Source organism: Pongo abelii, chromosome 16 (genome assembly GCF_028885655.2).
Source record: "Pongo abelii isolate AG06213 chromosome 16, NHGRI_mPonAbe1-v2.0_pri, whole genome shotgun sequence".
In the NCBI taxonomy this organism is placed as follows: Eukaryota; Metazoa; Chordata; class Mammalia; order Primates; family Hominidae; genus Pongo; species Pongo abelii.
In genome coordinates, this window is record NC_072001.2 from 51,022,246 (window position 1) to 51,049,809 (window position 27,564).

The 27,564-nt window shown below is 38.5% G+C and overlaps 1 protein-coding gene and 1 long non-coding RNA gene across 2 annotated transcripts in view; one reads left to right on the plus strand and one right to left on the minus strand.

Moving 5' to 3' along the window:
* LOC129050101 (uncharacterized) lies at window positions 1–22,711 on the minus strand. The gene is made up of 5 exons (XR_008513574.1): window positions 22,607–22,711; window positions 21,301–21,422; window positions 20,287–20,451; window positions 2,041–2,135; window positions 1–1,044 (listed from the first exon to the last, which is right to left on the minus strand). It is a non-coding gene; the product is annotated as an uncharacterized LOC129050101 (long non-coding RNA).
* SLC24A5 (solute carrier family 24 member 5) overlaps window positions 16,103–27,564 on the plus strand; it is a 21,723-nt gene continuing 10,261 nt past the window's right edge. Inside the window, exons 1-2 of the mRNA XM_024232515.2 lie at window positions 16,103–16,253; window positions 16,944–17,123. Of these exons, the coding sequence (XP_024088283.2) occupies window positions 16,133–16,253; window positions 16,944–17,123 (301 nt within the window). The 5' untranslated portion in view covers window positions 16,103–16,132. The remainder of the gene's footprint in view (window positions 16,254–16,943; window positions 17,124–27,564) is intronic.

The window sequence follows — 27,564 nt, forward strand, 5'->3', positions numbered from 1 at the left end:
CGTTGATAAAATTTTAATGCATTTTGTTTACTTATTCATACATCTCATGGCAAACACAATTAACAATCTCTTTCTCCTCATATACAACACTAAATGAGTTTAGTGATCAAAGCTTGGAGAAAGAAGTGTGCCGTTGTCCCTGACCAAATTACAAGCAACAATGTGGTCTCCACTCTACTGGTGGGAGGGCCATTGCTGAGCTGTACCCATGTATCTTTCTCTGTCCTTGCAGGCTTTGCATTTGTATTTGCTGAAAACAACTCTTGTAAAATATAGTAGGTGCTCTCAACCAGGGTTCCGGAATAACTGTTCCTATCATGACAGTATTTAATTGGCTTATTCAATGTATTTAATGACTCTCAAGTATCATGTATGGTAGAGCTCACAGCTGTAATATGTTTCTTCTGTTTTTTCCTTTTATTTCCTTTCCACCATGTAGATTTTGTGTCCAGTATTCCTGTGTGGTTAGTCCTGTGGAATTTCACTTGTCTTCCCATTTCCATTAATTATCCTCTGCCTGCAGTGGCTTCTGTCCATATTTGCATGTTGATCCCTGCTTTGTTACTGCATTTGCATTTTTAGAAAGTTTCCTAAGTCTTTAACTCATAATTTAGTTATTTTTACATTTCTTAAATTATTTGGCTAAGCAAATTACATGTTCAAAAAAATTCATGAAGTCTCTTAATAAAGGCTCAGATAGGTTGCCTTTAATTGATAAATGCTCAGAAATACTTCACTTCTTGTAAGCAATTTTATGTCTCATATTTAGTCTAAAATATGTGACATGTTTAATATTATATGTTGTGGAAATTCTAAACTTAGCTGGAAAAGGTTAGCTTAATAAATCCTCAGAAACATGTATTACTTATAAATGGTCATAATCTGAATTTTACTGTTATGACTTATAAAACAATAAGCTTGCATTTCACGTGATCACCAGAAGCTTGCACTAGAGGCTTGCACCAGATGATGTGATCAAGAGAAAATCTCACCCAGCTGAACTTCAGAGAAACATACTTTAGCATTGAATTCTGGGGAAAGATCCTAGAATGAAAAAGGAAACATGAGAAGAAATTACCAAGATGAGGAAGCCAGGACAATCAGATAAAGCAAAGGGTAGAATTACTCCTAAGAAACAGATATCCTATTTTTCTACATATTTGCTGAGGTTGAGCTGGGGCCATAAATCTGGCTCTTCTGGGCAAAGCAAAGACGAAAACATATTTATTTATGAGAGTTACAAAAAAGTATCAGTTCACTTAGGAAAGTCACAGGTCTCCCTAGCAATGAAACCCTAGAAAAATTTCCTTTGTGAGTCCTAATGAAGGGAATATTGTGTAAGGGAGTGAACTACTTCCTCAGCAACCTCCTATATTAAATACCAAGGAGACTTAAACAGGATGCTTCTTACAGCATCCACAGCAGCAGTAATTGTCATTATCCACAAGACAGCTCACAAAAAGTGGTCCATATGGAGTCAAGACAATGGAGTCCCAGAGTGCAGCTCTCAATTCAGGAATAACTTGTAAAATTTTAAAAAGAATGGAGTTCCTTGTTCATTCGGTAAATATTTATTGAGTATTTGTGCAGGTCAGGTACTGTGCTGGGCATTAGGGAGGGAGCCGTGACAAGATAAATGTAGTTTCTTCCTGCAAAGAATAACAGACTTGTTGGAAAGATGAGCCAACAACCACAAAATATTGAGATGTGTGCACAATGAGAGGACCTCTAAACCCCGGGCTTGCAGCTCCTTGAATGTCTTATGCCCAGTTGCTTTTCCCTTCACTTCATTGTAGCCAATCTGTTCTTGTTATCACAAACTACCTTGTTGCTACTGCAATCAGCACCATCTCTGGAATCCGTTTCAGAAAACCCCATCTCCGACCCATACCTCCTCTCCTAGCTCCAGCTCCCTGACATAGTCGTCAGCCTCACCAGTATCCCCAAACCATAAACCACTTGCTCATTATCTAGCCGCCAGCTCCTGTTTTTATTTTCCTTCTTACTCATTTAGATCACAGGGCTTATCATCCCAATCACCTCCTTGAAAATGTCCTCTCCTCCTTGGCTCCTCTCTCTTCTGTCACAGTTTACTGGAATAAAACCAAGCCTGGCTGAGTCCAGTTTATCCACACCTGCATTTGAAAAACTGAGTATTACTGGTGGAAAACACAAACAGAATCCTGCTGACCAGATGCACTTTAAACCCACAATGAAAACCTGAACAAAACACTCAACACTCCCTTTACGTTTCCCTAGTTAATTAGCCTCTCCAGCTTCAAAATGATTCTCTTATATCTTCTGTAGTCTCTCTCCTCAAACCTCCTTCAAATATAAATTAAACATTTTTAAATGTTTTTATGATTAGAAAAATAGAAACCATCAGATAAGAATGTATGCATCTTCCTCCCCACCAAATCTATAAGTCTCCTTTATCTATATCTCTCTTCCTCCCCCTGTTTCAGTGGGAAAAACAGAGTTCATCCAACAAATGCCATTTCCCCTTGAGGCTCTGGAACCCTGAGCCCCAGCACCTCAAAGATTTCCTCTCTCTTTGCTGCATTTTCAATCTCTTTCTTGTTATGGGTCATTCCCATCAATGCATAAACATGCTGTAAGGTTTAGCATGGTAAAAACAAACACAAACAAACAAAAAACCAACTCCCTCACTCGATATCCCCCCTCCAGCTGCTATTCAATTTTTTCTTTCACATACAGTTAAAAAAAATTAATTTCCACTTCTAAGAGTTTACTCCAATTTTACATCTACCCAAAGGACTCCATTGAAACGTCTCTGAAAGACACCCATGTTCTCCGTGCTGGCAAACGTTAGGGGATGTTTCATATTTCATCTTAACCCCTAACTGCTCCCTCCTTTAAAGCCACCTGCCTTCTACTCTGGAAATACCACATTCCTCTGGTTTTGCTGCTGCCTCAGTGACCCTGTTTCTGAAATGCATTTGCCAGCTTCTCCTTGCCTGCCTGACTGCACCTCTGATCACTAGACCCCTACATTCAACTGCCCACTTGACACACAGGTGTTGGAAGGACAGTGGGCTGTAGGGTGGCAAGAGAGATGACAAGGGACAAGTCAGGAGGCTATTGCAGAATTCTGGGCAACAGATGATGGCGGTGATGGATATGGAGAGTGAGTGAACTCAAGAGAAGTTTAGGAAGCAGAGTTATCAGGACTCAGTCATTGATGGATGCTGTGAGGGAAGGGAGAAGTAGGAGTCAAGGATGACAACCTGGGCGGCATCATTCACTGAGATTAGAAATGGGGGAGAAAGATGGGCCACATATAATACATCCTTTAGAAATGTTCCAGAAACCTGGTTTCTCCCAACTGAGCTTTTAAGAGGTTTTATTCCCCTGCAAACAAAACAAAACAAAACAAAAAAACTGATATGTAGATACTGCCCATCAAGATCCACACACTCTGACCATCCTTGTCTTCCAACGTTACACGGACCATGTTTATTTGCTCAGCACTCTGTCTCCAGTGCTAGCGCTGCATCTGGTATACAGCAGGTGTTCTATGAATAGTTACTCAGTAACTGAAAACCTAGTTAGCAAACCCTTATGAACAGTTAGGGACTACACAAGAATGGGTGCCTCTTAACTTCTCTGTGCCTCTCCTTCCTCATATATAAGATGAGAATATTAGTGACAACTTTCTCCTAAAGTTATTGTGGGAATTAAATATCATAATAAATGTAAATGCTTAGAGCAGTGCATGCTCAAAAGAGCTATTTTGATTAATAATATATATAATTAATAATAATATATTTTAGGAAACTTCTACTCTGCCATGTAGAAGGGCCAAATGACTTTCATGATTTTTTTTTTTTTTTAGCAGAAAACTGTGGGTCTTCAGGAGAGTAAGACCTGAGACTTTGCTGAAACTTCTGAGCTCTGCTTCAGTCTCCTAGGCGCAAAGACCTGGTCTCTATGAAGCTCAGGGTCTGAGAGACGCTACTGTCAAGGCAGCCCCCTTTCATGTTTCTCTTGCTGACCTATCCTCTGCAAGGGAAGCCAAGTCTGCTTAACGGGGTGGGTGCCGTGTAGACACTCAATGTTGCAGTTAAACCACATCCCTTAAGAAGGAAACCTAAGGTGGCTGCTCATTTGAGGTTCTCCAGTGGCCACACCAATGATATGAGTGGGAGTCTACATGCAGGACGATTTAACGGCTGTGCAGTCATGCTCAAAAGATAAGCACAGAAGGCACAGAAGGACAGCCTGCCATTGAAATGAAACCTCTTGTTCCCTTTGTATCCAGGAGGAAAATCTCATTAGAAAGATCCTTCAGAGGCACAAAAATAAGCACATGCGTCAAAAGGAGGGCAGAAAGCCTAGGACACGAGGTGGGGGGGGCGCTGAGATAGAAAGATTATAGCTAGAAAACAGCCAACCCCACCATCATAGCTGCTGCCTCATCCCTTCCACACTTTCCAGACCCCCAAACTTGGCGGAATAACAGGGTCTGCTGAGGGAGACTACGAGGCGGACAGCCCAGTGCTCAGTGCACTGCCGCAGTGCTCTGCTATCAGTAACAACCAGCATTTGCCTGGTGCTCTGGAGTTTACAAAACTCTTTCATATATATATAATGGAGATAATGTTTTCACAATGCCTTCCAACTTTTTTTTTTCATTTCCTTTTGCCCTATGGCTACCCACGCATTGAATCAATGGCATTCATTGCTTCAAGTAAAGGCCAAACACAGCACAGCCTAGAGCAAAGGAGTCATTCCCCAACTTCAAGTGTCAAATGCAATTTTTTTCCTTCTATCCACAGAGGACAACAGTTTTCAAAGCCAAGATTTGTTGAAGGAAAAAAAAAGCATTTTCTAAAATCTAAAACTCACTGTTTACATATCAAGAGTAAAGTTTGGAAGTCTGAGCATAGAACTCTACCAGGCTACCAGGCAGGCTGAGCCTATCAGGAAGATGAAGTCACTGAAGGTAGAGTTCTTCAGAGGCTGTCACTGAGATGAAGTTGGGAGTACAAGATATTTATTGGGCTCAGCAACTGTGAGAGGGAGCAGGATCGGGAAGTGGGAGAAGTCAAACTTCAAAGTTAAGTCCAACAAAGCCTCAGCTAAACCAGAGGGCAGCTCCGAAATGAATATTAATCACTAGAGCTGTGTGTCGGGCTGAAACGGCTGGGCTTTGTTGTCCCTGCATTACCTGGACATGGGCTGCCCTGTGAACCTCTTGCCCTCAGGTGAGGTGGCTCCCTGCTGCTGAGGAGTGCATGAAGGGGCTGTGAGATGGCACTCGCAGCAGCTGGAGTGGCATTCCTTCCTCAAGGGGGATCTGGGAGGCCCATATCCATGTAGACCACAGTGACCTAATAGTTTCAGAAAGAACTGGAAAACGAGGGAGAGAAAGGCAAAAGGGGAGATTTGTGTGTCCTCATGTTCTAGAAAAAAGTAATATAGTTCTAATTCCTTGGACATATCTAAAATAGTAGCCCAGCAGGCCAGAACACAAGGACCCTTTTCACAAAGACTTCTGCAGGTCATGCACTCAGCAGACAGACTTACTAGGAATGGCCATAGTCCCAATCCCAGGAACAGTCTTGGACTGCATGGGCATGATGTACTAAGCTACTCAGATTACAATGGTCAGTCTTTATGGTCAATTCTTCTCCTTGTTCTCTAGCCCCATACCAGCCTCCTCTGCAACAACAACTGCAACAACAACAGATATGACAACCTCCCTCTCTGATTGCTAAGGAAGGACTTCAAAGCACATTTAGTAATTTGCATATCTTATCCCAGGACAGAGAGAATTATAATAAAGCATTCGTTGGCTTTTTCTCTTCAGGACCAGAGTCTTGTATGTTCAGTTCTTTGGCTTTTGAGTTCCAACCCTGTAGGAGAACTTCTAAGCCCAGCAAATTTTGAAGCATTCCTGATGAATTCCTTCATCCCGATTATTTATAGTAAAGGCGGCGTTAATCTCCCCACACAGGGATGGCAGCCTTCACATAGCAGACTAAGGAAAAATGATGGTGCTAACTCAGACCCTGAGGGGTTTATTATATTAAAGTGAAGGAAATAAATCTCCACGCTCTATTGTGTTTGAGTCAGGGCCCCTCCACTTGTTCTCACTGGCCCCCCCTCAGAACCCCCTGAAGAAACAGAGCTAGAGGAGAAAATGGCAAAGCTAAGCAAGAGGCAGGCCTTTTTCCAGATCACTCCTTAAACCACCACTTGCTGAAACACTCAGGGAAGGCTTTTATTCAAACTCTGAGAACAAAGGCAGAGTAAGGCTAGCACAAATGAAGTAAGTGCAACAAGTATCAAAGAGCAGAGGCTAAATATTCAATTCCATTCTGTGTAAATATAGCTAATGAAAATGTCTTATCTGTTAATTTTTTCCCCAGCTGATGGCCTGCCCAATGCATTCAGTTTCATTGAGAGTTAAGGACTCTGCCAAGTTCTACTAACATAAAATGTGCTCTCATACAGTTATAGTACAGAGGGAAAAGGGGTTTATATTTTTGTTTTTTATCACACAGCCTAAAAAGCATACGGTATTATCCACATTGACTGTTTCAGAAAGAATGAGGAGGAAGAATTTAACCCAGATTTGGCAAGCTCTAAAATTATTTCCACTCTAAAATATTGTTTATTTTAAATAGTATTTGATCTGCAAAACTTGACTACTGCCAAAATAATTTAAACTCCCCCTTAGTATTTAGAGGACTAGAATATGCCTTCCAGTGAAGGAAATAAAAAGTATAACTTTGAGAAGACAGTGAAGGCCTCCTAGGAATTGAAAATGTTTTAGACAATTTTCACAGCATTGGAGCCATACAGCAGTAAAATTAGACCAATCTGAATTGGGTCGAAAATTAGGAATGTTCACTCATGCTCTAAACCAGTGCTGAACCCTGATTTTAGTGCCCAACTTGAGTCTGGGAAAGGACAAGGGTCTGGGGAAGTTGGCAGGTGCCTTGTGAATATGTGAACCATTGAGTGAAATGCCATTCAACACTCAGTCATGGCTGTGGCTCCGGTTAGAAACTCATGTGATGGATAGAGACAAAAAAAAATGAGACTCAGTAGATGAGCTGAAAGCTCCTAGTCGAGCTGATGCCCACACTGGCCTCCTGTTCCAGGATCCTGAGGGAAAGCCGCCCGTGGGACAGCAGCAACTGAGGCAATGAAGGCTCCACATAACAATGCATTTACATTCAAAATCCACTCCACTCCACGTTGTTCTTAGCAATCACTCACTCATCTTGCTAAAGGTTACCCATGCGATCTGACTCTGCATGTTTCCATTGCAAAAGGTAACTGCAAAATATGTACATTGTTTTCTGCATGTATATTATATATTCCAGTAAAAAATTAAAAATAAACAAGTAATATTGACAAGCTGGAGTCAGAGTATGGGATAGCCCAAGCCATCTGCTTCCTTTCCGTGCCTTAGTCTTCATAGTGATCAGGGACACCTATGGAAGCCTTCATATTGAGTGATGGGGGTGCAGATAATAAAGTGCAAGGGTGATCAACGTTGCGAATTCTTCATTCAGTGGCAGAGTCAGAATGCCTTTTCAAAGGACAGATTTCACAGGCCTCCTAACACTGCATTGGCCTGTGTTCCCTTCAAGGGAAGCTGGGAAAGCCCAACCTGTGTGGAAGCATCAGCAGGTGGAGCTGAAGAGCTAATGGAGCCGCTGAGTAAGGGGACATCTCAGACAAGTGGCAGACAACTGGGCAGATGGCATTTTGGATGAGATAGAAAGGCAAATGTACAAAAAACCCTGCGGAGTCCTAATAAGATAAGCAAGCAACAATAAGGAAGGGGCCCCAGGTCGGAGAGAATAATTGTTCTGAGAAACTGCTAATCACAGGCAACCTGCAGACATCCTGTTTCCAAATACCTCATTCACATGTAGGCCCCAGCAGCAGGACCTGATCTGCACACCTTATCTGCATGTAGCCCCTCCAATATACCCCATAAAACTTCCCTCCAGCCCCTGCCTCTTTGCAGACAGCCCCTTCTCTGCTGTGCTGCCTGTTGCACCCTTGCAGTGTTTCTTCGAACTTTATCAAATCTGCCCTTTTTTACCTATAACTGTCCTGGTAAATTGTTTTACCGTCCACAACACCGGCCCCAGCCAGTCACACCCTCAACAAACTCAGTGTGTTATTACAGAGTCCTGTGGATGTTATCAAATAAAATTCAAGGTGGAATAGCTTATCTACTTTATACATTCAGTCAATAATGTTTATTAGATACCCACCATGTGCCTGGCACTGTGTTGTACACTGGAAGTGCTGTAGGAAATTAGGTAGACATGGTTTCATGCCCTCATGAAACAGATTCTGAGGAGGTGGCTCAGCTTAGTAGTTAAGGATATTCATGCACTTTGGCATTAGATAGACCTTTGTCTACATCCTGGCTCTTTCACTTATGAGCTATGGATCCTCAGATCTTGGGTAACTGACTCAATCAATCATCTATAAAGCAGGGCTTAGTAATATTCACCCCAGTAGTTCGCCACCCTCCTAAAATCACATAGGAATTTTTTTTAATACCTACCCCTAAGCCATCCTTATAGATTGTGATTCAATTGGTCTGGGTAAGTACCAAGTCATCAGTAATTTTAAAGCCACCAGACACATCTATTGAGCAGCCAGTGAGAACTACTCCTCTATTCATTAGGGTCTGTGGGGGGAACTGCACTGAATAGTGTACGTGAATACCTTGTGCTTAGTAAACATGTTAGCTTTGATTCCCAAACATCACAGCTGCCGTCTCACTAATCAGAGGAATCAGAGGCCCAGGTATATGGGAGAAGACTGTTAACCTGAAGCTGGTCCATGAGCAAATAAGAGCTGAAGCTCTTTCTAATGGTTTTTCCCTAAGGGGAAAAAATGACTGCCAGTCTATAACTTGATCACAGCTCAATAACCACCACTGTGTTGATCTTAATGGGCAAGCTTACTTGGCTATTTCAAGAGATGGCTTATTTATTGATTTATTTAAATTTCCATTTTTAGTACAAGCCATTCAGTGCTTAATATTGTTTCATACTAGCAAATGCTAATGAGGAGTAGAATTAAGAACATATCTTAGAATCATATCTGGCCTAGACCTTTCATTTTACAAATGAGAACAAGGAAGCCCTAAGAAGTGAAGTGATTTTCCCAAGATCAAACATCCAACAGGTACAAAGTTTTGTTTCGTTTGGTCTCAGCACAAACTTGTATAACAATTTAGCTGTATGCAACTTTACATAATACAGATGTTCTTTGATTTATGGTGGGGTTATGTCCCGACATATCCATCTTAAAAAACAAAACAAAAAAAACTATCCTTTTGTATAGTTATTTTAAAGAAACATATACATTTATCAAAATTTTTAAGTAAATGAAAAGTCATAATTATAAAAAAGAAAATATAAGCCAAAATGCAGTAGGGTTCCCTACTGATTGTATTAAATAGAATCTTCATAAAGCAAATCACATGTGCAATGTACTAAAATAATTTTCTGATTAAAGAATACATCTATGAATGCTTTTGGTTAAAAACAAAAAGCTTTTTGAAGATGGAGACAGTGGTTATATGGTTTTCCAATCTCTCCAAATTCCTACATAGAAATAGACAAGGCAACTAGGTAGCAAATCCAAAGACTCATGGACAAGAGTTGTAATTATGTCAGGCTATCCCTATGAAACTCAAATACAAATGAGTGGGGACAAACTATCATTATGACACCAAATATGCATGGTATCAGCTTCTATGAGAGAGAAGTACAGGAAGGGCACAGGGAATCGGACTGACCTGAGAACTGGAGACCCCAAAATGCACAACAGGTATTTGTAAAAGTACCATAAGACTATCCGAGAACAATAGCTACAACTATAAAAGGTTTGGCTCATTCCAATAGCAGGTGAATATAGAGGTCATAGTAAGGTCTGACCCATATGAACTCTCAAAACTGATCAGCCAGAGCTCCTTTCAGCACAGGTCCCAATCCATGGAGGTCTTAAACTACACATTGAAACTGCTACCCATGGCGGAAAAGCTAAGCAGGATACAGACATTTGAGAATAAAGGGAAAGAGAAGATCCAGATAAACACAGGCCTGGAGGACTGTGTCAGAAAATCTCAGAAAGCAAGTCATGTTGTTTTGGAACACTGTAAGAAACAACAGAAGAGGGAGCTCTGCGAATTGAGAAAAGCCACAGTGAATAACACTTTCTTCTAAAAGTTCAAGAAAAATTAATTTTCTATAAAAATGAGAAAAGAAAGGCATAGAGGTTAAAGCCCACACAAAGTTATTGTAAGAATAAAAGAGCCAGGCACGGTGGCTCACACCTGTAATCCCAGCACTTTGGGAGGCTGAGGCAGGCAGATCACCTGAGGTCAAGAGTTTGAGATCAGCCTGGCCAACATGGTGAAACCCTGTCTCTACTAAAAATACAGGAATTAGCCAGGCACAGTGGCGCACGCACCTGTAGTCCCAGCTACTCAGGAGGCTGAGGCACGAGAATCGCTTGAACCTGGAAGGTGGAGGTTACAGTGAGCCAAGATGGTGCCACTGCACTCCAGCCTGGGTGACAGAGTGAGACTCTGTCTCAATAAAAATAAATTAAAAAATAAATAAATAAACAAATAAATAAAAGATAATAAGAAGTAGAATTACGTCCCTTCGGACAATAGAAGCGTGCCAGGAAGACGTGTCCACAGAACAGATCAAAATTGTAACCTTCTAAAATCTAAAAAATAAAAAAAAAAGTGAAGGAAATCATACAGAACATAAAGAACAACCTAAAACAGAAGTAGAAAAAAAAACTCAGAAATTAAGTGGTAGGACTCTGGAAAGAATTAGATATAAAGGATAAAAGCCATCCCAAAAATTAATATCAAGCTAGAAGGAACGCAAGAGCAATAAACACAACAGATAATGTCTTCAGAGATAGAAAGGAAAAAGCATGAAAAAATTTTAAGTCAAAAAAGAAATTGAAAAGAGAGATAAAGAGGATTTGTAACCAAGTTACAATATCGAAGATACTCAAAGAACATCCAACAGAGAAATAGTGGAAGTCTCTGGAACAAGAAATCCAGAGAAAGAGGGCAGAACAAACACTAAGAACTATAATTCAAGAAAACACTCCTGAAATAAAAGGATTTGAAATTACATGGTAAAAAAGCACACTACAGACCTAAGAATGTTGACCCACAATGACCCACACTATGATATATTCTAGTAAGATTATTGAAGTTTAAGAGAAAAAAAATCCTTTGGGTATCTAGAAAAAAAGGGCAAGTGGCTTGTAAAAGAATACAAATTAGATAATTACTGACTTGTCAATAACAATGCTTTATGGTAGAAGAAAATAGAGTAACATATTTAAGATATTCAAAGGAAAAAATGCAAGCCAATGACTTTACATCCAGCAGAGCTGACTTTCAAATATAGAGATCATTAACAAATTGTTACCAACATGATAGAACTCAAGCAATATTGTTCCCAAAGGTCCTTCCCAGCAATCTACTAGAAAATAAGTTGCAGGTATCAAAATATCTAGAGAAACAACAGCCTAAGGACTGATGGCAAGCATTAAACACATAGTTACTTGTAGAACCAGGCAAAATGTGGGTTAAAAGGGAGAAACGATAGGTTTAATGACTATAAGCTGTGGCAATGTAGAGAGACTATAGCTCTTAAAAGAATAGAGGGAGAATGGAAGCGCATATGCACAAATGTTTAACTCTTCTCAGTATTTATATTGGGGGTGATAGTAACAATATTGTTATTTTGCACTGGTATATAGGTAATGTGGTACTATTACCTATAATTATAGATATATGATTTTATAATTATAAAATCATAAATTATAAAAGTTTGGATATTCCTATTTTGTCATCTCCTGTGTTCTTGGGAACCATAACCTGTGGTATGAAAGAAAGGGGACACAAAGTTAATATAGAAAAAGTTCAGATTAAAATAAAAAGTTGTCATCATGAATTTGAATGCTAAGTATCAGTATTAACTCATGATGTATTTTATCAAGAGGTAGGAATGTGTGTGTGTGTGTGTGTGTGTGTGTGTGTGTGTCCGTGTGTGTGTCAGAGAGAGACTGAGATTTAGAAACGGTGACCAACCCAGTTGCAATGAGCACCTCTAGCAACCCAGATTCTTAGATCACAGTCTTGAAATAGAATCCACTTTAAAAAAATAAAGGTTTTGGAGAAATGGGTGATTTCATATATATGATGATCCTGGAACATCTTTTTATACTAGGTAGTGAGGAAGCTATCAAAGATGATTAAGATCATGTCAAAGATGCTCAGAAATCATGCTGAAGGGGCTCCCACTGGCTAACGATGAGACAATACGAGCTTCAACATGGGTAATAATTGCAATTGATTGGAACCCATCAAATATATTCAAATATATTAATTCATAATAACTTAATCTAATTGGTTATTTATGGAGGAAAATAGGGAACCAATTTATTGTTTTGAAAACCTATAAAGGGAAAGAATCAGAAACTGGGTACCCCTGGGTATTCAAAGAGTAGATGATCGAAATCATCTCTTTGTAAAATATTCCGACTGATGAATGAAGAATAAATTCAAATTAGAATGCCACCTGTGATGGTTAATACTGAGTGTCAGCTTGATTGAATTGAAGGATACAAAGTATTGATCCTGGGCGTGTCTGTGAGGGTATTGCCAAAGGAGAATAATATCTATCTGAGTCAGTGGGCTGGGAAAGGCAGACTTACCCTTAATCTGGGTGGGCACCATCTAATCAGCTGCCAGTGAATATAAAGGAGGCAGAAAAGCATGAAAAGGCTAGAATGGCTTAGCCTCCCAGACTACATCTTTCTCAAGTGCTCGCTGCTTTCTGCCCTCAAACATTGGACCCCAAGTTCTTCAGCTTTGGGACTTGGACTGGCTTCCTTGCTCCTCAGCTTGCAGATGGCCTGTTGTGGGACCTTGTGATCATGTGAGTTAATACTACTTAATAAACTACATATATGTTATAGATATAGATATATAGATATATATCCTATTAGTTCTGTCCCTCTAGAGAACCCTGAGTAATACACCACCCTTTCACAACTCCCAAAGAATTAATGGGAGTTAATTAATGGGAGTAATGAGCATGAGTGGCTGCTCACATTACAAAAGAGAGATGAGCAGACATAGTGTGCTTCTTGTAAACAAACACACCACCACCTATAGCCTTGCCAGAGGGATAGGACTGAGTCTGATTAAGCCTCTGCATCCAGCTGCCAGTTTACAAAAATACAGAAAACAGGAACATATTGAACTATATCACAAGAACACATCATCAAAATCAAAACTGTAGGAAACTCTACAGATCAAATGCCCTGGGCTTTTCCCAGAGACAAGTTATAAGAAACAGAAGAGAAAAAAAGGGGAGGACTACAGACTAAAAGAAAGTTAAAAGATACCTTTTTAAGACAAAATTAAGTTATAGTATCGTAAAGATGCACTGGATTACATCATGAACTATTAAAACTACACACATGAGGAAATGATTACAAGTCAGGAGAGTGGTTACTTTCAAAGAAAGGGAGGAGAGGAGACTGAGGCTCACAAAGTGGCTTCTAGGGGGGCTGGCAAATTTATTTATTTATTTATTTTTATTATACTTTAAGTTCTAGGGTACATGTGCACAACATGCAGGTTTGTTACATATGTATACATGTGCCATGTTGGTGTGCTGCACCCATTAACTCGTCATTTACATTAGGTATATCTCCTAATGCTATCCCTCCCCCCTTCCCCCACCCCACGACAGGACCTGGTGTGTGACGTTCCCCTTCCTGTGTCCAAGTGTTCTCATTGTTCAGTTCCCACCTATGAGTGAGAACATACGGTGTTTGGTTTTTGGTCCTTGCGATAGTTTGCTGAGAATGATGGTTTCCAGCTTCATCCATGTCCCTACAAAGGACATGAACTCATCCTTTTTTATGGCTGCATAGTATTCCATGGTGTATAAGTGGGTGGCTGGCAAATTTCTATTTCTTGACCTTGGACGTTTACTAGGGTGTTCATCTTATGAAAATAATAATATAATAAACTATTCATGTATGTAGCTTTATCTGTGTGTCATTTTACAAGAAAAAGATCTTTAAGATGCTTTTGCAAAATGAAGAATGTGTGTGAAGCAAATTTAATTCATCTCCTAAATTCCCTTTTCTTGGTAAATCCATATTTAAATGGTAATTTGTTTAGACCAAGCATATGCATGTTCTGGCAATGTGTTTTCAAGACCATTCATTGCAAAGTAATCGATCTGCAAATGTTGATGGAGTACTAACTATGTGCAAGGCACTTCTGCTGTTCCATAGCAATTGGCTTGTACCTTCAGACACTTGCTCTCTCTCTTGAATTAGTTGACAATGTGCACTGAAAGTTTTCACTTTGGGTTTGAGCTTTTTATATTATTGGTATTTTATTTGTTTATGATGTTTTATGAATTGACTGAAGTACTGTGTGTTGAAGAGGAGAGGCTCGCAAGACACTTCCACTCAGCATAAAACTAAACGACCTCTTCCCTTAGTCTTAGCTAACTGGCACCTAGGCCACTCCCCAGTGATCAGAGTGCTGCTTCCTGCGAGTGTAGACAGCTGGGACTCTGCTTGTTGAGAATCTGCTCTATACTGGGCCATGCTTTGGTGACTCATTATCACAGCCTCACAATCACACCATACATCTGAATATCTAGAAATGACAGTTTTGGAGAGGTTTATAATGGATACCAATTCCCAGCAAAACAAAGGAGTGTTTGAGACTTTTTTCCGACCCAAGATCACAAATATCAGGAAGCAACTTACTCCGTTCCATCAGATAAAGCTAGTTTCTAAATAGAAAACTTACTAAGCATATCAATTTTTGTGTTTTTTCTGCAAAGCAAAGGAACCATGAAAGTTGCAAAACTACAAAAATTTTTATGAACAAAAATGCTTCTATTTCAATCAAAAGAAAGAAGAAAGAAAGAAAGAAAGAGAAAGGAAGGAAGGAAGGAAAGAAGGAAGGGAGGAAGGAAGGAGAAAAGGAGGAGGAGGAGAAGAAAGGAAGGAAGGAAAACAAACAAAACAAAAAAAGAAAGGAAGGATTGAAGACATCAGCCAGAGATCATTCTAAGCAAATTATTTGCGTTCATTTTTGTAATTCTTACCACAACCCAAATACAGGTGATCCCTGTTTTACAGATAGCGGAACTGTAGCAGAAAGGTTAAATAACGTGCCAAAAGTCGCATAACTAGTAAGTAGCAGTGCTAGGGCTCAAACTATGTGGTCTGGTTCCATAGCCTGTGCTATTAGCTATAGGTTACTACACTGCCAAAAGTTCTAAATATCTTGGCAAGCCTCATAAATGTTAGCGTAGGGAAGATAGTAGTCTATATTTAAACACTCCTTGTACGTCAAATTTGTGTTTTAGATAGCTCCCTCTGGCAGAAAGCACAGCCTATCAATGATCAAATAGCATCCACTCCGTCTCAATAATTCTTGAAACTGTCGGCTATTCTCCATCCCCATTGCCACTGCCTTGGTTCAAGCCGCTATCATTTCTCAGCCAGATGATTGCAGTGATGCCCTAACTGGCCTTTCTCCCTTTGGCCCTAACTGAAGATGAAGACGAGAGGCTAAAACAGAAATATGAAAGGATGCCAAGCTAGCCAATGCATGTACATCTATTAATATCAACCCAAACAACTTCTAGGAGAAACGGCTGGAGAGAGATGGGAAGCAGTTGCAAACCCAACTTTTTACAAATCTAGAGAAAGTCAAAAGCAGAGCCAGTATGAAGACATTAAATAAAACCATGCATTTTCATAAAGTACAAGCTGCCTTAATCTGCCCTTGGAGACTGTAGGCCATGGAAATAGCTATAGACAATGGTTGTCAGCTCTCCTCTGTCTCCTCCGGCCTCCCTGGAGATTGGGTCTCCTGATCAGAGAAGCTTGGCTGGCTACACTCGCCCTTTCTCCTGTGCTGGCCTTGCTGAGATGTGCCCTGGGCAGGGTATTGGGCAGGAGGAGACTCCTCACATGATCCAGTTTAATCCTCCTCTTCTCCCTTCCTGAAGCTGCACGCTGCAGTAAGAGCACAGCAGAAATGCAGACAAAAGGGGGCCAAACATGGGCGAGAAGGGTTCTGTTGCTCGGCATCCTGTGGGCCACCGCACATCTGCCTCTCCCAGGGACCTCCCTGCCCCAACGTCTCCCAAGGGCCACAGGTAGGTGGATATTGGGGTCAGTTACCGCTGCTGCAGCAGCAGCTGCTGCTGCTATCACATACAGATGAAGGGGCAAAAAGAGGAAAATTCTCAATGGGCTCACTTTTACTTATGCTTCTGAATTTTAGCATTTAAAAAGATATCAAACACTTTTGATCCTTCAAATAAGTTCTTAAATATACTCCAAAGTAATTCACAGAGATCATAGTAGGCCAAGTCTCCAGTTTTTATTCTTGGAGACTTTTTGGTGAAAACAAAAAAATCTTTCATCTTAGAAATTCTCTCTGCAACAGTGGATGATTCTTTGCAGGCCTGTGAACAATTTAGGCTCTGCAATGAGAAAACGAAATTGTACAAATAATAGAAATCTTCATGTATCAGAGATACAGTTTCTACTTGTGGAGGAGAGATTCAGAAATAAAAACAAGGAGGAGTGATTTCATGATTTCCTCTTTTTAATTCTTCACCATCATCAACATATTTCATTAAGATATCTCTTTTCAGTCCCCAAAAAATTTTTTTTAAAACTCTACAACTGTGTTATATTCAGAAGTGCTTTATACATTTTCAGTGGGTCCTTAAAGTTCCACCCGGTTACCCCACACTTACAGATTTCTTAAGGAAGCTCTCTGTGGGCTTGGAATGTGTGACTCCAAACTCTTCAAACTTTCACCTCCTTTTCCTTAACAGGAAATAGTACCCAGTGTGTTATTTCTTCATCATCGGAGTTTCCCGAAGGGTTTTTCACGAGACAGGAGCGCAGAGATGGAGGCATCATAATCTATTTCCTAATTATCGTTTACATGTTCATGGCCATATCTATTGTCTGTGATGAGTACTTCCTACCCTCCCTGGAAATCATCAGTGAATGTAAGTGGCTGGAAAGTTGCCCTGTAACCTTCTGGGAGAGTGTGCCACACAGATATGACTGTCTTTGAAACAGCTCAGCAGTTGTCCTGTACTTCTCAACTGGTTGCAGAGCACCAGCTTCTGTGTTGTGGGGTCCCATGTCTTAAGGAACTGGTCGAGTGTGGTTTCTCTTGGTAGTTAATGTGAATCAGACTTTCTTAAGTTAGAACCCAGCAGTTATTATTTTCCTGCCTATTTCCAGAAATCTCTAGTTTGTCTACTGCCTGGATGTTTGTTATAAGAACTGTTCCAAGATTTCACTTGTATGTACTTTGTGTGTGCTTCTAATACGATGAAACTCCTAATATTTGCCATTTTATGCTTCAAAAAACTTTTTTTATTTTTACTTTAAGCTCACTATAACTTTGATTATAAAAAGTGATAAACAAATGCAATTAAGGACCACCCTCCCCATCTTCCTTTCCCAGCATCCTACCATTAAGGAAATTAATTGATATTTAAGAACCAATAAACAGATAGATGAATAAGTCCTGTATCCTAAGTGACCTTAGACATCAGATGACTGTAAATTCAGTTATTAAACATTAGGAGCTCCATTTATTGGTTTCTGAAAATAAGATCAGCTGGTCCAAGCCTCTGAGCTCTGTTCCTTCAGCAGTATATGTTGCCCAGAATTCTGAGCTCTGTTCCTTCAGCAGTATATGCTGCCCAGAATTCTGAGCTCTGTTCCTTCAGCAGTATATGCTGCCCAGAATTCTGAGCTCTGTTCCTTCAGCAGTATATGCTGCCCAGAATTCTGAGCTCTGTTCCTTCAGCAGTATATGTTGCCCAGAATTCTGAGCTCTGTTCCTTCAGCAGTATATGCTGCCCAGAATTCTGAGCTCTGTTCCTTCAGCAGTATATGCTGCCCAGAAGTCTGAGCTCTGTTCCTTCAGCAGTATATGCTGCCCAGAATTCTGAGCTCTGTTCCTTCAGCAGTATATGCTGCCCAGAATTCTGAGCTCTGTTCCTTCAGCAGTATATGCTGCCCAGAATTCTGAGCTCTGTTCCTTCAGCAGTATATGCTGCCCAGAATTCTGAGCTCTATTCCTTCAGCAGTATATGTTGCCCAGAATTCTGAGCTCTGTTCCTTCAGCAGTATGTGCTGCCCAGAATTCTGAGCGTAGACCTTCACTGGTGCACTGGTCCCTAAAAACCAGGATAGCAGTTATGTTTTGTGCCATATGAGCAAAAGTGTGTTTCTAGACTTGGTCTCATGTTTGGTTATTTATTTGGTTGAGCATGCTCACATTACAGCAAAAAGCAACATCAAAGTTAAGGATTGGGTTTCCTATTGCATATTCACAAGACTGCACAGAAACAGCAGCGTCCTCAACCTCCACCCACCCCCTGACACACACACATTGCTGCCATTTCTTCATAAAGGGAAAGAGCATGAATGTAAACTCTCCCTTTTCCCATCACCCCACCCCCAACCCCTGCTGAAATGCAAAGCGAATTATTTTCTCCCTTGTTCGCTGCAGTATGCCAGTATCTGTAGGATCTAAAACAGTAACTGGTGATAGCAGAGGCACTCAACACCTATCTGTTTAATGAAAAAATATATATATGATAGATTAGCCTAATTTATTACAATTTTTCTTAAGTAGATACAAACATACGCTTTTATCTTGACATTACATCTTATATATACATTGATATTTTCTTTAATAAAGATTAAATTATTTAACAGTTTTACTTAGATTAATGAAATACAAGAAAAATAGAAGAGAAAGATAAAATCACCTATATTTCCATCACCCTGAGATCTACACAGTTACCATTTGGTATATTTCTTTTAAATCTTTTGAATCTTGCTTTATATACAGTTTGGGATCTTTCCTTTTTTTCACATAATATTTTATTGTGTGCATTTTCCAATATTATTAAACATTCTTCAAAAACATTATTTTTAATGATATCATGATAGTCCATGACTCTATAAATGATTTGAGCATCTGACACTGGTTTTTACACATAGTAGGCACCCAGTAGAAATTTATCATAAAATTTAAAACTATTACTCTCATTGGATATTTGGCCTGTTTTAAGTTTTTTGTGTTAATGTCATGCCCATAATTGTATAAAATCTTTGCACACCTCTCTGATCATTTCCTAATTAAGAGGCAGAGATGTGGATATTTTAAGTCTTATGATATCTATTTGCAAAAGGCATCCCACAAAAGTTGTGCCTACTTATAACTTCTTTAGCATCCATTCCAGAAAACCATGAAAAATATGTGAAATATCCTTGGTTGCTTTAAACATTATTTTATAAAATTTGTATTTATCTTATTATCCATGAGAGTGAATATTTTATATGTTTATTTAATTTTATGGTTTTGCTTTTGTGTTTTTTTGCCCATATTATATCAGGGGTATTCTGTCTCTTTCTTATTGATTTTCAAGACTTTAAAAATATATAAGGATGTTAACCCTTTTTCTAGTATTACTTCATATCATATGCTTTTTCATGGTTTGTTTGTTTTTGCATTTTGTGTTTATCACATTGAAGTTTGAAGTTTAAATATTTTAAGTAAATTTGTAAATGTTTTCCTTTATGATTCTCCTTTTGGTTTTATAACTAGAAAGACATTTTTATCCATAGGTCATAAAAATCATCATATTTTATTCTACATGCAGGATTTTTTTTATTTATTTTTTCCACTAAGAATCTGTCTTGCTATAGGATGTAATGTTATTTTTTCCAACAGTTGATCAATTTTCATATACTAAGTTCTTATATAGATGTAGATCTGTCTCTATGCTCCCAACTCTATTCTAATAACCTTTTTGTTCATTCTTATGCCAATACTGCACTTTTAATTAGAAAAATGTAAAAAACTAAAAATTGAAAAATTAAAAATGTTAATCATATAAAACATAGAAATTTAAATTGTAAAGAATTATTTCCATTTCCAATGACTTAACTGAACAATGATATGACTGAAAAAGTAGATCTATCAAGAATTTTATTATAAAAATTATCTTAGGAGAAGTAAAAAATAAATAAAAAAACCTTTCTAGCCCTGTAGAAGACACTACTGCATTAAAATTTAGATTATGACTTCAAAATATTGTTCATTAAGTGACTTAATATGTCTAAATGATTTCCAACATGCACCTCGTGAAATTACTTTGAAACATCATCAGCAAACATGCATTTCTCAGGTGAGTCTCTCTGCCCTGAAATACAGTAGTTCTTACAGATGTGTGATTGATGAATATCCATGCCACTGCCAAATCTTCAGCTGTTAAAAATTGACCCTCATCTTGAGTATTGAAAATACTGGCAACAAAATGAGATAGAAATAGTGCTAGCTCAATTCATTTTTAAATGCTTATAAATTAATTCTGTCACTTCTCTTTTCAAGTTCTAGCATGGTCTTATCCAAATTATGACATCAGCAATAAAAAACAATTTTCCAGAAATGTGTTTACATCTGCAGAAACGGGCTTCAAAAGTCTGCAAGTGCTTTGCCTTTCCCCAGTTTCTTGATGAGCATTGAGTCATAATAGTTCCACCCATGTTGTCAACTAAATAGTTATTAACATAACCCTCAAAACAGTTTACTAAAGTATTCCACAATGTACTACAGTGTTATTTTTTATCAGTTACTTATGATACAATTATAGATGAAAGATATATATCTTATAATAATATATGGTTTATATAATATATATAAGAAGATTATATATACATATATGGTTTCACTTAGTCTTCCCAAAAACCTTACAAAATAGGGACTAATGTTTTGGTTTTACTGATGAGGAAGCCAAGGCTGGGAGGGTAGGTAATTTCTTATGACCACATAGCCACACACAGTAAGTCCTTATCTCTCTAATGCCAAAACTCAAGCATGATCTCAACTGCTACATGATCAAACTTTACACATCCTTGTTTGAGATTCACTTCTAGAATATAGTTGTTTCAGAACTGTTCTATTTGAACCATCTTACAAGAAATTTTCCTCTCGAAAGCACTGAAAATTTTGACAAAAAATAAAATAAAATATCCACAGTTACTACAGAAGAAGTATATTACAAAATAAAGAGAATACATTGAATTATTTACAAAAATCATTTTGGACCTTTGGCAACCTATAGGTGATTGTAAATCAATGCTATAGACACTTACCCATAAGCTCCCAGGCCTAAACATTTTGTCCAGGATCATGAGATCATAATGTAGTACAGTGGAACTTAATCATCATAGATGAGGCTATAATGTCTTGTGGGGTATGTATACTGAGTTCTAACCTAGAATACAATGGAAGGATTGGCAGGCCCCTGTCCCACCCCAGCCCCACTCACTCCTCAAATCACCACAGTGGCTCATTTGGCCAACAGCAGGATCTTTAGCCAGGTGAAGACTAGAAGAGGCTCAGGATTGTCATCTCCGTGCAGGGATGAGCTGGAAGTGGAAGAGGGCAGAGCCTCTTGCTGGTGCTCTGGCAGGGCCCCCCGCTCAGTCAAACCAGTGCTCTTTCTCTTTTGGACCTACGTATGTTGGTCTTGGTATCCTAGAGCTGCCTCCACCAGAGGCTTCCAGCAAGGATTTTTTTTCCTTCTCCTTGCTCTGCTCATGATCATAAAAGTCACACACCCTCTCCTCTACCCTCGAACACTGGAAAAGCTGGAAAAGCACGTATCTCTACTAGGCAACCTCAGGCAACTTTACCACCATCTTAACTGTATGGAGTCAATAAAAGAAAATGCTGTTGCTATGCCCTCTTCCTCTAATCCTATCTTCTTTTTCTTTCCATTTGGTTCTACAGGAAAAGAAGCTAATAATTCTCTGAACACAGAGGGCTGAAATGAAATTAATCGGTGTTGTAGAGGGGAAATAAATGTATCACCTCTAATTGTCCAGGGCATTTCACGTTTGGAGAAAAGCCTTGGCTTCTGGGCTGGGAAACAGAATGGAGATTCTGGGAAAAGAGTTAAAGATGTGAGCAGAAGAGGAGCATTATCTAAGCCCAAGTTAGAGCTAAAGGACCTAGAGGTAATGGGGTGAGGAATAAACTAAGGAGAGCTTCCTCATCCCAACCAGTTGTGCTACTCTAGAATGTTACCCAGATGGATACCCTAAGGGGTGTGTATGAGAGAGAGGAAGAGAGACAGAGACACAGTGAGAGAGGAATCCAAATGACTAAGGAAAATGAGGGAGCCTTTGTAGTCTCTGATCATTCATGTAAGCCTGACTTAGAAACCTGTGTCTAAGATTCCCTTGCTTAGTTTGTGAATTTAGTTACATCACTTTGTAGTCCTATCTGGTATTGTTTGCTTGGGGCTTTTTCCACTTTTTTCTATCTCTATATTGATATAGTTGCTCAGTGGTCTATGACAAATGCTGAGAATCCCCGGACAGCTAGAAGGGGAGGACACAGCCGTCATATGCTCTACTGCCACACTCCTATAGAGAGACAATTGAAAGTACCCACCCTGGAGCCAGATAGCCCAGGTTCAAATCCCAGCTCTGCCATCTGCTAGCACTGTGACCTTGGGCAAAGTTCCTAACTTCCCTCTGCCTCTGTTATCTCAGCTGTGAAACAGGATGATTACAACTTTCAGTTCATAGCACTGTGTGACAAGTGCATGAAGAAACACAAGTGAACTGTTTACACAAGTACCTAGCACATAGAAAACATTCACTGAATGTTCATTGTTACATAAGAACAGACTACAGAGATTAGAATCCTTTACTCAGGAAAGATGAAAGTGGGGATGGAGAATACCAAAGCCTATTTAAGTATTTTTGGAGCAAACAACCAAATCTACGGTGCATCTGCTAGAACTTGAACACCAAATTTAAGGTAAATAAAAGTAAGGTCTATTTGACAAGGTAGGAAGTAAGCTTATTAAACTAGTTATTTTATCTAATAAGCCATGTGACAACTTTAAACTATACCTTAAATATCTCTGGAATATTCTGTTTAGGCCGGGAGCAGTGGCTTACGCCTGTAATCCCAGCGCTTTGGGAGTCCAAGGTGGGTGGATCACTTGAGCCCAGGAGTTCGAGACCAACCTGGCCAACATGGTAAAATCCCGTTTCTACAAAAATACAAATATTAGCTGGTCATGGTGGCAGGCACCTGGCCTGTAATCCCAGCTCCTCTGGAGGCTGAGGCAGGAGAATTGCTTAAACCCAGGAGGCAGAGTTTGCAGTCAGCTGAGATCATGCCACTGCCCTCCAGCCTGGGCGACAGAGCAAGACCCCATCTCAAAATAAATAAATAAATAAAAATTAAAATTAAAAAATATTCTGTTTAAAGTTCCTTTTATTTCATTTACATTCGCATCTATACCATTTTACTTCATTTTTTATTGTTTAAAAAGTCACTTTTAAATATAATTTAAATTTAAATAATTTAAATATAAGCCAATATATAATACAAATTAAAAATATAATATAAACTATATTCACTTAAAGACCAAATAGGACCAGTATGTCTAATCTCTCTAAGCAGTTTAATTTTAGAAACCCAAAAGCTGATATAAAATGAAAACAAAATATCCTTTTGATATGTAATGGGGATCTCAGAGGTATTGAACCACTGTTCTGGGCAGTTTTCTTTATATTTTTCCAAACCATATACATAGAAAACTCTGAGAACCCCTTAAGATTGGTCACTTGATAGAGTCCAAATTCCACAGTGAGCCAGCTATGAAACTTTAAAAAAAATTTACACTAATATACCATTCAATTAGATATAACCTCTCTACCACACAGATACCTTTGAATTATAACATGTCATACATGAAAATGATCTTAATAAGGTTTGGGGGAAATATACTTAAATATTTACTTTTTATTTTAAAAAATTTTCACTTACTCTGCTTTGGACTAATATTTGCTTATGTTCTACTTTATGTTTCAGAAATAGGCAATAAGAAAGAAATGCAAGTTTTAATTCCAGGTAGAATTGTTTCTAAATTGAAAAAATTGGGATTCAAATAATTCTGTGAGTATGGCATTTGGATAGCCTACAGTTTCAGGGGATTGTTTGATTTTTAATCCTCATGAAATTTACAGAAGCAAAAGCTTTACTAAAGAACAAAGAATCTAAGAATAGTGCTTCCTCCCTGCTACACACTCATTCTCCTAAGAGCATTTCATCCTCTTTGTTGTTCTTTTCTCTCTGATCTAAATTGTGGTCCCTTTGGACTGCATCTAAATCTACACCAGGCATATAGATCTAAATAAGTGCTAAGTACTCAGTGTGTTACCAAGATGCTATTGCAGGAACAAGAAATAATAATAAAGTTACGTATTATCTCTTTACTTTGCCCACATGGATAGCTGAAAGGGCAGCTTCTTGGTGTCAAAAAGATCTAGGTTCCCTTCCTACCTCTGCATTTATTACCTATGTGACCTTGGGAAAGTTATGGAACAAAAAATGAAGTAATTGTTAGGTTTGGAGGTAAAGTGTCTTGTATAAAAGAATTACGCCTCATATGATAGGCTAAGGGCAGGTGGAAATCCACTGTAATATTACAGCTGTTAGACTGGGGATAGGGAGAGTCTTTTTTGGTGGAATCAGCCTTTAAAAGCATTACAGGTTTCAGAATTCATTCTTTCATTGCTCAGACAAAATATGAGTTGGTAAATGTAAGGTAATCAAGTTATCTTACTTACTGTTAAAAACATCCCAGAGTATATACATGCAGTCATGTATTCCTGACTCTCAGTAACTATTTTTCCCCTCTAGGCATTTATTCCATTCAAAATATTTCTAGGAATACATTTGAAATTAATTTCAGAACCAGTTTTGCAAATCATAAAAAAGACATCAGTTTGCTGTCGCACTTCATTTTGGACCCTAAATTGTATGACTCAGCATGACTACTCACCATAGTCACTAGAGTTGGGTCTGATAGACTTTTGATTGTTTCTAAAACTCTAATCCATTCACAAAGCACAAAAGTTTGCAGACTTTTAAAAATGATGCCAGAGGACGCCAAATTGCATATAGCCTATGGCTGTAACTATATTAAAATGTGCATTGTGAAAAGGACTAGACACATTGAAATGATAGGAGTGGTTAAAATACAGTGATAAAAGCATTCCTCTATTTTTCCCCTTCATCGTCTAAATTTTGGTAATGTAGACTTGGGTGTGGGGGGGTAGGTATTATAAAATAAATTTAATTAAAAATCAAAAGTCTTATAAAGTCTTAAAGCATAGAATTCACATTCTATAACTTTGAGTAAAGATTGAAAAAAATAGATAATACCTTAAAGATTGTGTGGTCTGATCCTCTATTTCACAGATGGCAAAATGAGGCTTGTCTAAATAAGTTAAGTTTCCTATCAAGTTACTGGCAGGGCTGAATCCAGGTTTCAGTTTTAGTTTAATATCCTTCCTACTATATCATATTTCCAGAAGGAGATTTTCAAAAACCATTATAAACTTTCTAACATGACATCACAGAAAAAAACACATTTAAGAAAAAGTCTGATGAATTTTCATAATCAGCTCATTACCACGAAGTTGTACTTTATATAAACAATGTGTTGATACCTAAACCTATAAAGAAAACTCAAGTTGAACATTTCTACTATATCTTCCAGGATATATGATTATTCCTTTAGAGTAATAGAGGAAAAAAAGAATAATAGCTATGGGAGGAAAAAACTAGAAAAATTTATCCTTAATAATAAACTATAGCAGAAAGAAATTTTACCCAAAAGGTCAAAGAAGACAAAACCAATCTATTCTAAAGTTCAGAGGTATAAAACATTTCATAAAATATTCTTAGAACATTAAGATATAATTTGTTAAAATATCTTTAAGTTTTATCCATCCATCTATACAAAATCTTTCCTTTCATAATTTGAGTGCAGTGAATAGGAACAAGCTTTATTCTTACTGCCTTTTGAGACTGAAACTTTTCTAAAGGACCACCTATTGTCCTTCCTTGAGTCTGAGTTTTCTAATGAAGCATTCTTCAGCTAGTGCTAAATGAAGATTGTTCAGTATTCAGCTGCACTGTTTGGGCAGTTATTTTAAGATAAGGCATTCTGTTCTTTTTCAATTTCTTCCACATATTATCTAGCCCTGATTTGATTTGGGAAGACAATTCATGGTAATATCCAGCAGCACTAAATCTATAAATTCTCTAGAATGTGCCAGAAAACTTCCAAAGTATTCTTGGCTCTCGGTTACTATTTTTTCCACCAGGAAAGGATAGAATGAGGGTAATTATGGTGCCAGTGCCACAAAGTGTAAACAAAAAAGATTCAATCACCCACCATGTCATAATTGGCCTAAGTGTCATTCTTATATTGGGTTTCTGTGGTAAAATAGAAACAGCATAGGGCTTAGAATCAACAGGCTCAGGGTTTATGCCCTAACTCTCAACATTTAAGATCCTTGCAATCCATGTGACATTATTTTACCTCCTGGGCCTGTTTATCTGTAAAATGGAATACCACCACTCATACCTCATGATAGTTGATATTAAATTATGTATATGGGAGTGCATTGTACACCATGAATATATTATTTACTTCATTTCTAAAATGAAAAACAGTTAATTACAGAGCCATCTCCTTTATCTTTTTGTTCTATGTTTTAAATATTATGGTCAGTTGTACACATCAGAATTGTAATGATATAGTATATATGTGTCTACATATACATACACACACTGGTTAGAGTGATTATACATATGCATGTATGTGTGTATATGTGTGTAATCACTCTAATCAGGAAAAGAAATACTAGGAAATATGCTATGGTTTGGGTATTTGTCCACTCCAAATCTCATGTTGAAATCTGATCCTAAATGTTGGAGGTGGGGAGTAATGGCAGGTGTTTAGATCCTGGGGGTTAATCCTTTCCTAGGGGGTGAGTTCTCTCTCTTTAGTTCCTTTAGAGAGCTGGTTGTTTAAAAGAGCCTGGCACCACCCACCTCTCTCTCTTACTTCCTCTCTCACCATGTGATCTCTGCACACACCAGTTCCCCCCCTTTATCTTCCACCATGAGTGGAAGGAGCCTGAGGCTCTCGCCAGATGCCCAATCTTGAACTTTTCCAGACAGAAGAATCATGAGCCAAATAAACCTTTTTTTCTTCATAAACTACCCAGTCTCAGATATTCCTTTATACAACACAAAATGCACTAGGATACAATGTAAGCTACACAGATCATTCATTTCTCACCCTTCACTAGTCACTGCAGTTAGATGTTCAACAAGCGACATGACCAAAGGCAAACAGAATAGAAGGCCTGGCCTAAATAATTCTAAGTTCTCACCCCAAGAGAACTTTTCACAATGGTTTTTCAGGTGTCAAAATAGCTCAGATTAGGGCTGGTTGGATGTCTCAGACCAAACTACCCCAAGGATAAAATTAATGACTGGAGCTGGTATCATCAGCAGACAGTACGTGGGTGACA